We start from the raw sequence: 14,777 nt of genomic DNA, 5'->3' as shown, positions 1-14,777 counted from the left end.
TGTTTTACAGATATATACCAATTTTTCTCTAAAAGTTTGTAGTGATTATGCTACTATAGTGGTCCTTCATTGGTTAAACTACTGATGTGAGAGAAACAATTTGGCCTCGTTTTATTATCATGTATTCAATTAGAATAACGTGTGGTTCGGCAAGGAGGCCCCTCAGGCCAGACACGCAGGCCTCCAGAGCTGTACCCGTTCCGGGACCCAGGGTGGATCAGGCAGTTCTGGGCGCCATGGCAGGGAACTCAGAAGGCCATGGCGGAGCAGACAGTTCAGGTTGCCATGGCAGAGCGGTCTTCGTGGCTGTGGCCTCATGCTTTGCCCTGGCCTCAACGACCAGAGCCCTATAACCCCCCCACCAAAAATCCTTGGGGAAAATGATGGGCTCCGAGGCCCTCCGTGGGCTAAACTCAGGAACAGGAGACCTCTCGGGGCTATGCACGGAATCTGAGGCCCTCTCTGGGCCAGACATGAGACCAACAGTCCCCCTTGGGCTGAACGTGGTGACAGGGGCCCTCTCAGGGGTGAGCTCAGGAATCACTTCCATCGAGGCAACAAGAGAAGCAAGCGGCTTGGGAATGGCCTCCGTGTCCATGACAGGAGAAGCAGCCTGCTTCTGAAGAACCCCAATAGACAAGACAAGACTGACAAAACTGGTCAGGGGCTGGAGCCTGTACTGAATAATAATGATCTCCTGCTAAAGGAGAGGAGGAAAGTGCAGTAGAACATTGCTAATCTGGTAAAGGTGAATTTTTACTTCCTTAAAGAACAGGCCAGAGTTGCTTCTTTTCTTTCGTTTAAATGATCAAACCATGTGACATTCTTTGTGGTTCTTGTTATCTGAAGTTACATGAATATTATTCGCTGATGTTTCTCTTTGTTGCTTCCCTTACTTTTTGCTGAATATTACTCTAGTGTTAATGTGCTAGCCATGCTGTTTCCCCGCTGCTTTAAAGGGCATAATGATTTTAGGGAGAAGGTTTGATCTTTTAGGTGCAATAAAAATATACTGAATTTTTTTTCGGTGTTCCTGTTACAATCTTGTTAGTGTGCACATCTCACATCTCCATATTACATGACTACCTGCATCCCTCCCAGTGGTCTCGTGGAGTTAGAGAAAACTGTTTCTAACGTTTTAAATATGGATATTTTTCTTACAAAAACACAACCCCTCCCCATGTGTGAGGCATGTTTTATTAGGGATTGATGTGCTTTATTGGACTTTTTTTAGACTGTTGAACCCCCCCGCCGCCATTATAAAGCTTTGAGGGTGAGTAAATCATAGGATAACTAACCCTTTAACCATTATTGAAACAGAATGAGTCAGGAGTTTTTAAGGTGCTGTTTTTGTAAAGCTGTCAGTAAAGAAACAAAAACTGACTGGCCATCATTCCATCTACAGTCACATCTGTTCACACACAGAAAGGAATAGCTTTCTAAATGATGGGTGTATGCAAAGAAACAATACCGTACAAATATCGTAATAGCTATTGAAAAATGAAAAACTGGTTTAAGTCATAGTCTTGAGATTACTTTTGTTATTACCTTTAATAGAAATGTGTTGGTGTTTGGCAAGAAATAAAAAAAAAGAAACAACAACTTAAGAAGGCTGGAAAGAGTTGGTTGAAAGTTACTGTAGAAAGCAGGTGTACTGTATATGCATGCATTGCAGACACTGAGCTGGTAATGATGAACAGGTGAAATTGGTGGAGTAACTGATGAGATGATCCATGATAGACAGCAGAACAGTAACACCAGACTTCACCTGCTGGACAGAGAAGGAACAGCAGCACCTGAAAACAGACCAGGGGTGCGTTTCCCAAAAGCAGCGTTAGCCAACTATGGTCGCAAGCAGGGGCGTCGCTAGGGGGTGAAAGGGTGCCAGAGTGTATAGGGCCCGCGCGTCAAAGCAGAGCACAATCGGTCACCCAAACAGCACTGACGGACATGCGTCGTGCTTCTGCCACGATTTATAAGAGATAAACAGCTTGATCCATTCAGATGTGACAGAATTGTTATACAGTCGTGTGATATGAGAACATTAAAGGTTCTGTAGTGATGCTGGCTGAAATCAGCCACGACAATGAGGTATATTGGAAAACGCCAATAGGCTTGTCAATTCAGCACCATAGTAATTTAACTTGAGGTTATTAACACTGTACAAATAGCCTGTGTTGGCAGAAAAGTATTTATTATAAATGTTACTGTTATTACTTATTGGGGAATGAGCTATTTTAATTTAATAGAAGCTGGTTTAGTTTTTTTTTTTTACTACAAATTTTATAGTTATTATTAATTATTTATTTTAAAAACCATATAACTATGGTAATGAGGACCATGGTTCTTGTGACCACCACCCTACTAATACTTGTCAGTTAAACTCTGGATACTTCTTTCTTTTTAGATGTTTAGTTCTAATGAATTTTAATTTAAGTACATTGTTAATTCAATAAGGGCCTGATTAAAGATGTCTTATATAAATTAGGTGCTTATTTACAAACAATAAAGTTCTTAAAGGGAGATTCACCCAAAAATGAAAACTGTCAACATTTACTCACCCTCATGTCATTCCAAACCTGTATGAATTTCTTTCTTCTGTGGAACATAATTTGAGAAATTCAAGACATTTTTGTCCATACAGTAGAAATCAAGGGTAAACAAAATGGTTTGGTAATATTCTACAAAATTTTATTTTGTGTTAAACAGAAGAAAGTCATTTGGAACGACATGAGGGTGAGGAAATGATGACAGAATTTATTAGCAGTAACTTTCCAGCAGTCTAGCTCAAAATCAATGCTTTACTGTCAAGTGCTTTTCTATGTGACAAAAATGCATTATTAAGTTTGTTACATTTGTCCTGAATTCAGTAATATCTATCGTTTCTGTCCTGTTTTATTTATTCATTTATTTACTCCAATTGAAGGCCCTATGACCCATCACCCCAAACATTATTTTACATTTTACGATCACAACTCATAAACCCCACCTCCACCCCCTAGCACCCCCAACCCCCAAGTACTACAATAATAATCCTAATACAGAGTCATATTAATGTATTATGTTTTAATCCCAGCATTAACTACAAAAACCTAAAGATGTTTGAGCAAATATATACATTCTGTCATTGTACGAAATTGTGTGCCACATTAATGTTTTCCATTCACGGTCTACCATCCCAATATCTTCTCTTTATACAGACACAACTGTTGTTGTTTTTTTCTAAACCAGATATACATATATTGCACTGTATTTTTATTTATTTATTTTTTTGACATGATTCTCTCAGATGTCCAGCTCTGATCCATGCCATGATTATAACACTCTTGATGAATCCTGGAGAGACACACGACAAAAACCAAATGACCCCATGAACTACTATGAACATGATGACACCCTTGTTGAATGGAGTGTAGTGGTTGAATGGTATCGGCTGTATTTGAATGGAGAAAGTGCCCAGATGTCTGAGTGGTGTGTGAGTAATACAGGATGTGGTGGTTACACTGGGCTGTATCTTGGCGGTTCTCATCCAAGAGTTGAGGATGGAGTGGTGACCCATGAAGTTTTTGTAAGCCAATTATGGTCCAACCAGTGTGACGACTACAGATCCTCATCCATCCAAGTAAAAGCCTGTCCAGGAGATTATTACGTCTATAAACTTGTCAAGCCAGATGTGTCGATCTACAGCCCTTCATATTGTGCAGGTGCAACTTCTTTTTCTCTTCAACTTCTTTTTTTGAGTGTCAGTATCCACAATAAATCCTCTTTTTATTAGATAATTCAACATACATCTTAATGAATTGGTTAATGAAATGAAATGCTTTAACCAGTTAGAATGAGGTTTTTAGTTGCTTCAGAGCTGGGATGTAATACTCTAAATTTCTTCAGGTCTCTGGACTTCCATGACAGTGCTTCCATATCCATGGGTCCTCTGATGTTGCCTGAACGGAACACATGTGAACATTTAGTTTATTTTAATAATTTGTAAATAAAGGTTTATAATGATTTCTTCCATGAATACATTATATATATACTGTACATTGCATTATTTTCCCTGTTGACAGATAAGAGGGTCCCAGAGCAAGTGAAGGTTTCTGAGGCTTCTTGTCTGTGTGTTTCTCTGATGCTGTTACTTGTTCCTCTGATGAGTGTCCTGACCCTATTTTGGTATACACGCACGCACGCACGCACGCACACATGCAAACACACACACGCACACACACACACACACACACACACACACACACACACACACGCACGCACACACACACACACACACACACACACACACACACACACACACACACACACACACACACACACACAAAAGGAGATCCTCTTGTGGAATTTTAATGAATGTGGCACTGATGCCACACATCTTATTTAAAAAAATAAAAAAAATAAAAAAAATGCTACAGCAACAAAGGCAATCAGATTCATGTTTATTCAAATCATGTGAAAAAGAAAAAGATTAAAAGTTCCATTCATGATGTATTGTTTCTTTCAGTTCTATAACTTTTAAGAAATGCATATGCTTATGTTACAGGTCAGGAACATATTTCTATAGCAGACTTTGATCTGGTCAGTGTACATGATGGAACGTAATATGTAAAATTAGCGATTTTAATATTGTTGCCAGTATATTAATAGCATATATAACGAGGTCATAAAAATGCAGTAGAATTACACGAATTAAAGGGAATTAAATTTGATGTAAATTGAAGCAAGGTGGCTTCACATTCTGTATTTTATAATCAATTACTTTCAGTAATGGTATGAATAAGAGATTATTGATAGTGTTATCGGTAACACTTTATTTCGATAGACCACTTTAGACATTCTACTAGCAGTAAGTAACTTTGCAACTACATGTCGACTAGCAGTCATTAGAGTATTAGTAGACTGTCTGTTTAATATCTTCTAACACTTAATTTTGATGGGTCCACAACATACAACATACTGACTATGAGAATCTTTGCAAGTATATGTCAACTTATTCTACTAACCCTAAACCTACCCTAACAGTCCACTCTGAGAGTTAGTAGACATGTTGTTGCAAATTATGAGAATTAGTTGACATGTAGTTACAAAGTTACTTATAGTTAGTAGAATGTCTAAAGTGGACTATCGAAATAAAGTGTAACCGTGTTATCTTTTTAATAGTATCTTTGCAATTGTTTTCTTGTTTTCCATGATGTTAGTACTATCTATAATAAAGAGTGAGAAGTATCTTTCAAATTTCAAGTACTTTCTAAAGGTTTTGAAGAATGTTGCCACACTGGTTGAATTGTTCTTGGGCAAGATGAGGTGAGGTTCAGACAATGCTCAAATAAACGAAATGTCTGTGTTCTAGTTCTTAGTCCAAGAAGATGAAGAGAAAGTGAAATTGAAGAGCTGGATAGGACAGAATGATTCAAATGTTTGCATAAGAAGACTACTTCTTTTTGTTCCCACTTGTCACCTAATTCCCTGTAAAGTACCTGAAAATGCATGTTCAGAGGCCTGCAGTTCTGCTGCACGGACGTTTCCAGTAAGAGTGAGGCTAAAACATCAGTTCATGTCAGACCAGTTTCTGTCAGTGGACAGTGACCATGTTGTGTGATGCTGGCTTGCTGAAAGATTTCAATGTAAAATGTGAATATGCTCCTTCCAAATTTGTTCTTATTATCAATTTAAGATTGTAAACTGTTGTATGTAGGGCTGGGGTTCATCTGTGTTTTAAAAATATACAGCCATTTTCACCAAATATATGTAGTGATTATGCTACAAGTGGTACTTAATGGGTTAAACTACTGATGTGAGAGAGACTATTTGGCCTCACATATTATTATCTATTTACCCTAGACACACAACAGTATATATTACGCTTATGTTAAACACATATATGGATCAAAATTCCAGACCTTTTAATTTAATGAGCATGTAAAAAGACAGCATGTATCGCACCTCTATATGATATTTATGCCGCTCTGCAGCATCTTTTGATTAAATCTGATCTGATGGTTTTCAATGTTGCCCAGCAATGTATAAAAAAAATGATGCCAAACCTGACTGTCGAGTTTGACTTAACAAAAAAGAAAACACACACACATACAGTACTTCTCATGAAATGAAGTCACACTATGTTGTAGTTCAGAGAACGGATGTGTTGTTGTTGTTTTTTAGCATATATGCAAAGCACACTGAAATAGAGCAGCATTTAGTAAACACAATATGATTCGAAAGCTACATCAACAATGACACATCCAGATCATGAGAAAGATACCAGAAAGATAAAAGCAATGTGCACATTTTATAGTTTCTTTCTCTGTTTACAACAAATGTTTTATAATGGCTCCTCCTGCATTTGTATTAGTCTGTACAGTTTCAGAGGAGACGTTTCTGTCAGGACACACAGGTTTTTGAAGACTAATGAGCTCCTGCTAATCTCTAATCATCTGGTAAACCTGTGGATACAGTGTTCACTTTCATGAAGAACAGGCTAAAAGTATTTCTTTACTTTAGTTTAAATGATCAAACCATGGGATATTAGCCTTATTCTATACAATCTTTGAAAATCAAGTTTAATGAATATTATCTCCAGATGATTTTCTTTGTTGTTTCCCTTTATTGTTGCTAAATATTAGATACCCATTCATTTGTATAGTGTTAACCTGCTGAGTAGCGTGCTGTTTCCCAGCTGCTTTTAAAGGGCATAATAATTTATTGTAGGGTGTAGGTTTGATCATTTAGGTGCAATAAAAATACATTGATATTTATTTCTGCATTTCTGTTATGATCTTGTTAGTTTGCAGGCCTACCAAACTCCATATTACTTGACCACTGCTTGAATCTCTACAGTGGTCTTATGAGGGACTGAAAAGGATGAAAGTTTTTAAACTTTCTGAATGCTTTAAATTGTTATATTGTTAAATTGATTAGCATATGTCTTTAGAGTCACCTTTGGCTCATCCAGCTCTGTTTAAGGTGTTATTTTTGAAAAGGTGCCAATAAAAACAAAACAAACTGACTCCCCATCATTCCAGCTACATTCACATCTATTTGTGCACGGAGTAAAAGAATGTATTCCTGAATGACAGGCGTATACAAAGAAACAATAAGTACAAACATCTTCATCACAATTTAAAAAAAAAATTAAAACTGGCTCGAATTCTTGGGAATTTTTTTTTTTCTGGTTCCAGTAATGGTACACCCACAGCTATTAACCAAGGCACTAATAAGACTTTGAGACCTACAGGTCATCATCACTGTATTCAGCTGCTGAAGAGAGAATCTCCCTGAGCTTGCTCTGCAGCAGCATTTGACTTCAGGTAAAGTTATTTCTCTCCATATATATATACATATATATATATACATATACATACAGAAGTCAACATTTGAAATGGATCAAAAAAGTTCATCAAAGTTGTCCTAAGACAAGAACGCATTTTGTTTTTAGCTTTTAGGACAACTTTGATGAAAGGTTTTGATCCACTTCAAATGTTGACTACTATATCTTTATGAAGAGTTCATTTGCAAAAACAAATAACTCAGTTTGTTACAATTCTCAAAAATCATGTTTTTTCATTGTGCATTCCAATTAATCTCAATCAAACTGAAGATGGGTTATTTTGATTAGGTTAAAAAAAACCTAAAATATACAGCTAACTAACACAATAAGACACAAATAAAAAACAATAAAAAAACATGATTATTGAAAATAAAAAAAACTTAGTTATCTGTTTTGCAAATAAACTCTTCATATATATATATATATATATATATATATATACACATATATATATAATTTTATGTGTATATATTTTCCATATGTGTGTGCAGGTGCAGGAGGTGCCGTTGGTCACAATGAGGTTTCTGATCTCTCTGTGTGTGTCACTACTGCTGCTGATTAATGGTGAGTGTTTTACAATCTGTATTTAAAATGACAAAATCATTTGCCAATATTAAATCATAATGTTTATCTTGTTTATTTAACAGGTGAAATAACCAGTGGACAAACATCAGGTACGATCATTCTTTCACTTTATCTAATCTTTACTTCTTCCTCTTTCCATCCATTGCTTTCCATTCCAAGTGTAGAAATGAAGGATGTGTAGGAACAATTCTTATATTGACTGCAGACTCCAAAAGAAACTGGGTTGAAATTCTGTAATTCTAAATTCTATTTATTCAGAATTAACAGTGTATACACAACTTAGATGTGTTGGGTCTGTACAGAGCATAAAGTAGGCTAGTCTTTTATTAGTTTCCACATTAATGAGGAACAATTAGAATGGCATGATGGTGCTAAAACTGGCACAAGCAGACATCAACATCGGATTTTGTGCCTGTCGGGCTCATCAACAGCAGTAGCAGCAGCAAGTGTTTGTCAGTCAATGTAGCAAAATAAACCAATTAATAACACCAGACTACTGCCTTTTCCATAATAATAAAATATATATATATGTATTAAATTGATTTTATATTTTAATTCTCACAGTTGTGACCTTATTTCTTGTAGTTGACATTAAATCTCAAAATGTTACCATACAGAGCCAGAAACAGGCTTTGATTCAAATATCAATAAAAAGATGCTGCTTAAAATCAGGCAGATCTCAGGTGGCATTAAGACCTTAAACAGAAATGCATTGATGTTGATGTCGGGACTGGAAGCACCTGGTTGAGAGTGACTGAAGAAAGCAGGTTATATGCATGTAGATAATGAGATGGTGATGATGAGCAGGTGAAATGGGTGGAGTAACAGGTGGGATGATCCATGATAGACAACAGAACAGTAACACCAGACTTCATCTGCTGGACAGAGCAGGAACAGCAGTATGTGAAAACCAGAGAGACCAGAGAGAATGATAGATGTGGCAGCAAATTACATTTTCCAGCAAACATACATTTTCAGCAGTACTTTTAAATAGACATGTTTGGTGGTTTCAAAAGAGGGATAAAATAATTCCATGTTTTTACATTATCATTTTAAGATTAAATAGATGCTTTTATTCAAAGTTGCTTTAATACTTTTAGAAATGAAATATTTCTAATATTAATCCTAAAACAGATAGACTAGTATTATACTAATGTACTGTTTTAATCCCATGCAGCATTAACTAGAAAGATCTAAAGATGTTTAAGGAAATACATACCTTTGTCCATGTGTGAAATTACACTCCTTACATGTTTTAGACGATTACTCAGAAGTTTATATCGCACCAACAATATTCATACAAATAATTGAGACCTTCGAACTTATGTCCATATCATTCAAATCAGAGGAAACAGATATAAATACAGTACCTGGAAAACACTGTGGTAACTCTTATTTTATTAGAAAGCTGTATAAAGCATACATTGTTAGTCTGTCTGATCCATCTTTAGTCTACTGTCCAACTTTCTTCTCTTTCAGACAGCTGTTAGATAATGTTCTGTAATGTACTTTTGTTGTTGTTTTTTCTAAACCAAATACATATACAGCACTATACAGCATAGAAACTACATCGTCCAGCTCTGATCCATGCTATGACTATAACACTCTTGATGAATACTGGAGAGACATACGACAAAACCAATATCACTACTATTACCATGATGACACCCATGTTGAATGGAGGGGCTGGTATCGGCTGTATTTGAATGGAGAAAGTGCCCAGATGTCTGAGTGGTGTGTGAGTAATACAGGATGTGGTGGTTACACTGGACTGTATCTCAGCGGTTCTCATCCAACACTTGAGGATGGAGTGGTGACCCGTGAAGTTTTGGGAAGCTATATATGGTCTAGCCAGTGTGACGACTACAGATCCTCATCCATCCAAGTCAAAGCCTGTCCAGGAGATTATTACGTGTATAAACTTGTCAAGCCAGATCTGTCGATCTACATGCCTTCATATTGTGCAGGTGCAAATTTAACTTCTTTTCTCTGAGAATCCCCGAGAGATTGAGATGATTTTCTTTTATTTGAATGTCAGTATCAAGATTAAATGCTTTATTTATTTGATCATTTGATATTCATCTTAATTAAGTGATAACAAAATTAAATACGTTAACCAGTTAGACTCAGTGCTGTGGAGTTGGGTAAACATTCTGTAAATCTCTCCACAACCATCCATACAAAACAATCAAATCTCACAACTTTAAACCAACCGTTTAACATTTAATATGTATAATGTATATGACCATGTTGTAATATTACCACACGGTCCTTTTTGGGTTTGTTTGAAGTCCGTTTTTTGCCAAAAATGCTTTATTATTTGCATAGCTGAAAAACGTTTTGGTAAAGCAATGTTTATGCTTATTTATTTATTTAGTTAGTTAGTTAGTTCAAAGTGTTACTCCTTATTTTGAAGGGCTGTAAATGTGCAAGCCCCTACTTGGCCTGTTTTGGCCCTGACGGCACACCACTTATAAGAATATAATTGCTCAAAATGATAAAATTACCCATCATTGTGTTTTAGGATGTGATACTCTAAACTTCTTCTATAAACTTACAATATTTTAACAGTACTTTTACAAACTCCATGACAGTGTCTTTCCAAAGCATCAGCAGTGATCCCTGCTACAACTATGAGTCTCTGGATCGTCCCTGGAGAGCCAACAATGAAAGTGGAGAATGGATTTGTGATGAACATTTCTCCTGGAATGGCTGGTACCGGCTTTTCTACTATGGAAAGAACATCCAGATGTCAGAGACCTGTATTAGTTCATACAGCTGTAACGCATACATGAATCTGTGGCTCAATAGTCCTCATCCTCAGACAGAGGATGGAGTGGTGATCAGAGAGGTCTGTGGAGGGTATTATTGGGGTAGCTGCTGTGATTACAAATCAAACCCCATCAGAGTGAAAGCATGTCCAGGCAATTACTATGTCTATGAACTTGTGAAACCGCAATTATGGTGTTCAGGATACTGCACAGGTACAGTGTTTTTTTTCCACTAGCCTTTTCAACTTTTAAAATAATTTTAGGAATGACTGGTTGATTGATTTATTGATTTTAGATGTCAGCAGTATTTCACAGATGGTTTCCACTGTGAGCCCAGATTTAATCACTGGATCCAGCATCACCTTGAGTAAGTTGTATACAGTATATAATAATAATAATAATAATAATATAAAGTATCCTTAATTAGCTGTTTTTCCTCCAATGATTCTGAACTATTGTATAAAATGGAATATCTTATTCATGAACTTGTTGCACAACTATTTCACAAATGGTTTAACTATCATAACTATTATACTGTTTTACTGGTTTGTCCTCACTATGATTTGATTTCATCATCTCTTACTAACACAGATTATGACCCGTGCAATAACTACAACATACTCGACAACCACTGGAGAAGCACATTCAATTACTGGTATCTGTATGGCTATATAAATGGACTTGATGACACTCGTGTAGAATGGGATGGTTGGTATCGACTCTTCATTAATGGATCAAGTGCTCAGATGCCTGAGTGGTGTGCGACTTACATGTCATGTGGAGGTTATAGTGCTCTGTGGCTTGGTGGCTCTCATCCTCAGCTAGAAGATGGAGTTGTTACTCGTGAAGTTTATGGCTCTCGCTATGATCAGTGCAGTCACTACAGATCTGAACCAATCCAAGTCAAAGCTTGTCCTGGAGATTATTATGTCTACAAATTTACCAGACCAACTCTTTCAATCCCAGCTCCTGTATATTGTGCAGGTAAATTCATTAATCTCTGTATTTTAAAGATTCTTTTGAGATATCTTATAGTTGGACACATCCAATCTTCAGTATATAATGCTCTTTCTACTTTTTTATAACAGTACCTTTCATCACCCCAAGTGTTGATCCCTGCTACAACTACACCAGTCTGGATGAGCCTTGGAGAGCCACTGACAACTCTTACTATAACAACTATTACTACTATGGCATGTGTGATTATAATGTGGAGTGGAATGGCTGGTACAGGCTGTTCAAAAATAGTCAAAATGCCCAGATGCCAGAATCATGTGTTAGTCAAGGCATGTGTGGCTCTTATGAGCCTCTGTGGCTTAATGGCCCTCATCCACAGCTGGAAGATGGAGTGGTCACCCGTCAGGTCTGTGCCTCCTCGTGGAACGGCTGCTGTACTTACACATCCCAGCCTATACAAGTCAAAGCCTGTCCTGGAAATTACTATGTTTACGAGTTTGTCAAGCCAATAGTTTGCGGAGCGTACTGTGCAGGTGAGCATTTGGATGCATTTAGTCTTTTCTGGATTTTGACTGAAAAAGAAAATTGTTGATAAAAAAATGTTTAATACCAGAAGCCACAAGTCAGCCCACCACATCAGCATCTACAACAACAGAGACCATCCCACCCACTGAATCCATTACTCCACCAATCACAACCACTGGTAAAGTATTGTCTTGACTTCAAACCTCACTCTCACCCTCAAGAGCATCTTGCAACTTTTACACAATGGTGTAGAAAAACAGGGTGTAGACAGAAGTGATACAGCTCATAGAATGAGTGTACAATATAAATGTGAAGGAAAGGACAACATTTGTATAAATACTCATCTTGTGCATGGCACTTGACTTAATCCCATTGCAGCATTAATTCTTCACAAGAAAATAGATAAATTAATAGAGAATTCATTTTCAAACTATGAAAAAAAACCCCACTGATTGAATAGCTGTAAAAATGGTGAAGAATTGAAAGTACGTGCAGCTTTATTAATAGTGAAAAAAGTAAATCTAGTTTAAATAAGCCTTGTTGTGAAACCAAACTATTCATAGACCTCAACCATCAGAGGAAGGACATTTCTTTATAGCATGTTTGTACACGGATAAAAGGTAAAAGAATTGGAAAGGAATTTGATAGACTTTCATACATTTATATACTTTATAGTGTACTTTCTTTGCTGTTTTGGCTCAAATAAAACAAAAACACTGAGTTTACGTGAAGAGTGCTCTATTCATATCACAACTACAAACAAGTATGTAAAACCATTCAACAATGTATTGGTCTAATGTGTCCATAATGACAGCTCCCCCTGTTGACCCCTGCTACAACTACAATGTCCTGGACGATCCATGGAGATCCACCAACAATAAACATTCCTCTCAATTAATGTGTGACTCCTGGGTCAGCTGGAACGGCTGGTACCGTCTCTTCCTTCAGGATCAGAGCGTTCAGATGCCAGACACATGTGTTGATGAAAATAGTTGTGGCACTCATGCCCCACTCTGGCTGAATGGAGGACATCCAACAGTTGAGGATGGAGTGGTCACTCGAGATATCTGCGGTCACTGGATCAATGACTGCTGCTTTTTCCAATCCAATCCCATTCAAGTCAAAGCCTGTCCAGGAGATTATTATGTCTATGAGTTTGTGAGTCCAATTGGCTGCTATTTGGCCTACTGTGCAGGTAAATATATTTACATGTGGTATTTGTTTATGTAAGAGATCATTATAGGCTATTTATGTAATAGCCAATTATTTATTTCAGATGCAAGGAACCTCAACACTACCTCTACTACTGTAATGCCAGAGACAACCACAACCACAGAAACTACAGCTGAAACCACAACAACTGGTAATATAATGTGCTGTATAACAATCTTGAGAATTATTGCTTTATGCAATTTGTGTTATGTGTTATGACACATGTAAACCGAATTTAACATAGACCACCACGTGTACTAGGTTCAGGATCTGCCTTTGCTAGTTCAAGTGATGTGTCCAAGATTCTACTTCTAATTTGAAAAAATAAATAAATAAAATTAGTATCTATTTAGTATCCGTTATTGTGACCAATGTAATATTACAGTGACAAAACACTCGTTATTATCAGCATTGTGCTTTGTTTATGCTTGTACAGGCTGCTTCACAGAGTGCGTCCTGTCTGTGCTGCCATGATCAGTCATTACAAGCGCTTTTTGAGCTTGTTGTTTGAACTCGGCTCATAAAGCGATTGGGTTTATGGAGTTATCAAAGTGTCACTCCTGTATTTTTGTGAATTATGTGTGTACAGAATGCAATTAAGCACTAAAAGGTGAACTGACAACCGAATTGAGCTGCAGTGTGTACATGGCCCATCTGCTTGATAAAACCTACATATTGCTACAGAAATGTTAATAGGTACACTAAATATAGTGTGCATATAGGATATAATTGTTATTATTATTATTATTAATGATAATGAATTTATTGTTATTTATTTTTAGTGTTTTTTTTAAAAGATAAATATCCACTATGCCAAAAACCTGGACTAATATTATCAGTGGTCCTCAAGGGGGAATTGATAAATAATACTAAAAAAAATAATTTAATTCACTAGAATAAAATCTTAACTTAATATCAAATAATATTATGTGTTGTATTACAGTCTGGAGGATTATTGTTTTGTGTAAATCAGACCCATATTATGTGTTTGTGACACCTGCAAAGAACTTCTCACATTAATAGTGTTAAATGTATTGTTACAAATCTAGCTCCATTGCAGACCACCGTGTGTACTTGATTCAGAATCTTCCCTTGCTTGTTGAAATTATTTGTCCAAGAATCTACTACTCATTTTAGAACAAGAAGGCAGTGTGTGTGTGTGTTTGTAGATTCTTGTATTCCCTACATTATGGGGATGAAAAGTCCCCAAAATTATATTAATACCAGTTAATTTCGACCTTGTGGGGATCTTTTTTGACCTTTTTTGTCCCCCATGATGAAACAAGCTTGTAAAGAACGATGTTTTTTGAAAATCTAAAAATGTAGAAAGTTTTGTGTGAGGGGTAGGTAAGGGGATAGAAAAGTACTATACAGTTTGTACAGTATAAAAACCAGTT

At 36.6% G+C, this 14,777-nt stretch overlaps 1 protein-coding gene across 1 annotated transcript in view; it reads left to right on the top strand.

The window, feature by feature from the left end:
• Positions 1-3,289: 3,289 nt before the first annotated feature.
• The window catches only part of LOC306852745 (uncharacterized protein), a gene marked incomplete at both ends in the record, with an annotated part of 32,026 nt that continues 20,538 nt past the window's right edge, over positions 3,290-14,777 (top strand). Inside the window, 8 exon segments of the mRNA XM_079389810.1 lie at positions 3,290-3,704; positions 9,463-9,882; positions 10,510-10,899; positions 10,982-11,053; positions 11,278-11,670; positions 11,775-12,176; positions 12,257-12,346; positions 12,983-13,363. Coding sequence (XP_079245936.1) covers positions 3,290-3,704; positions 9,463-9,882; positions 10,510-10,899; positions 10,982-11,053; positions 11,278-11,670; positions 11,775-12,176; positions 12,257-12,346; positions 12,983-13,363 — 2,563 coding nt within the window.

The sequence above is a fragment of the Barbus barbus genome (genome assembly GCF_936440315.1).
Source record: "Barbus barbus genome assembly, chromosome: 32".
Lineage (NCBI taxonomy): Eukaryota > Metazoa > Chordata > Actinopteri > Cypriniformes > Cyprinidae > Barbus > Barbus barbus.
Note: the sequence above shows the minus strand (reverse complement) of the source record. Positions and strands in the feature narration are given on the sequence as shown.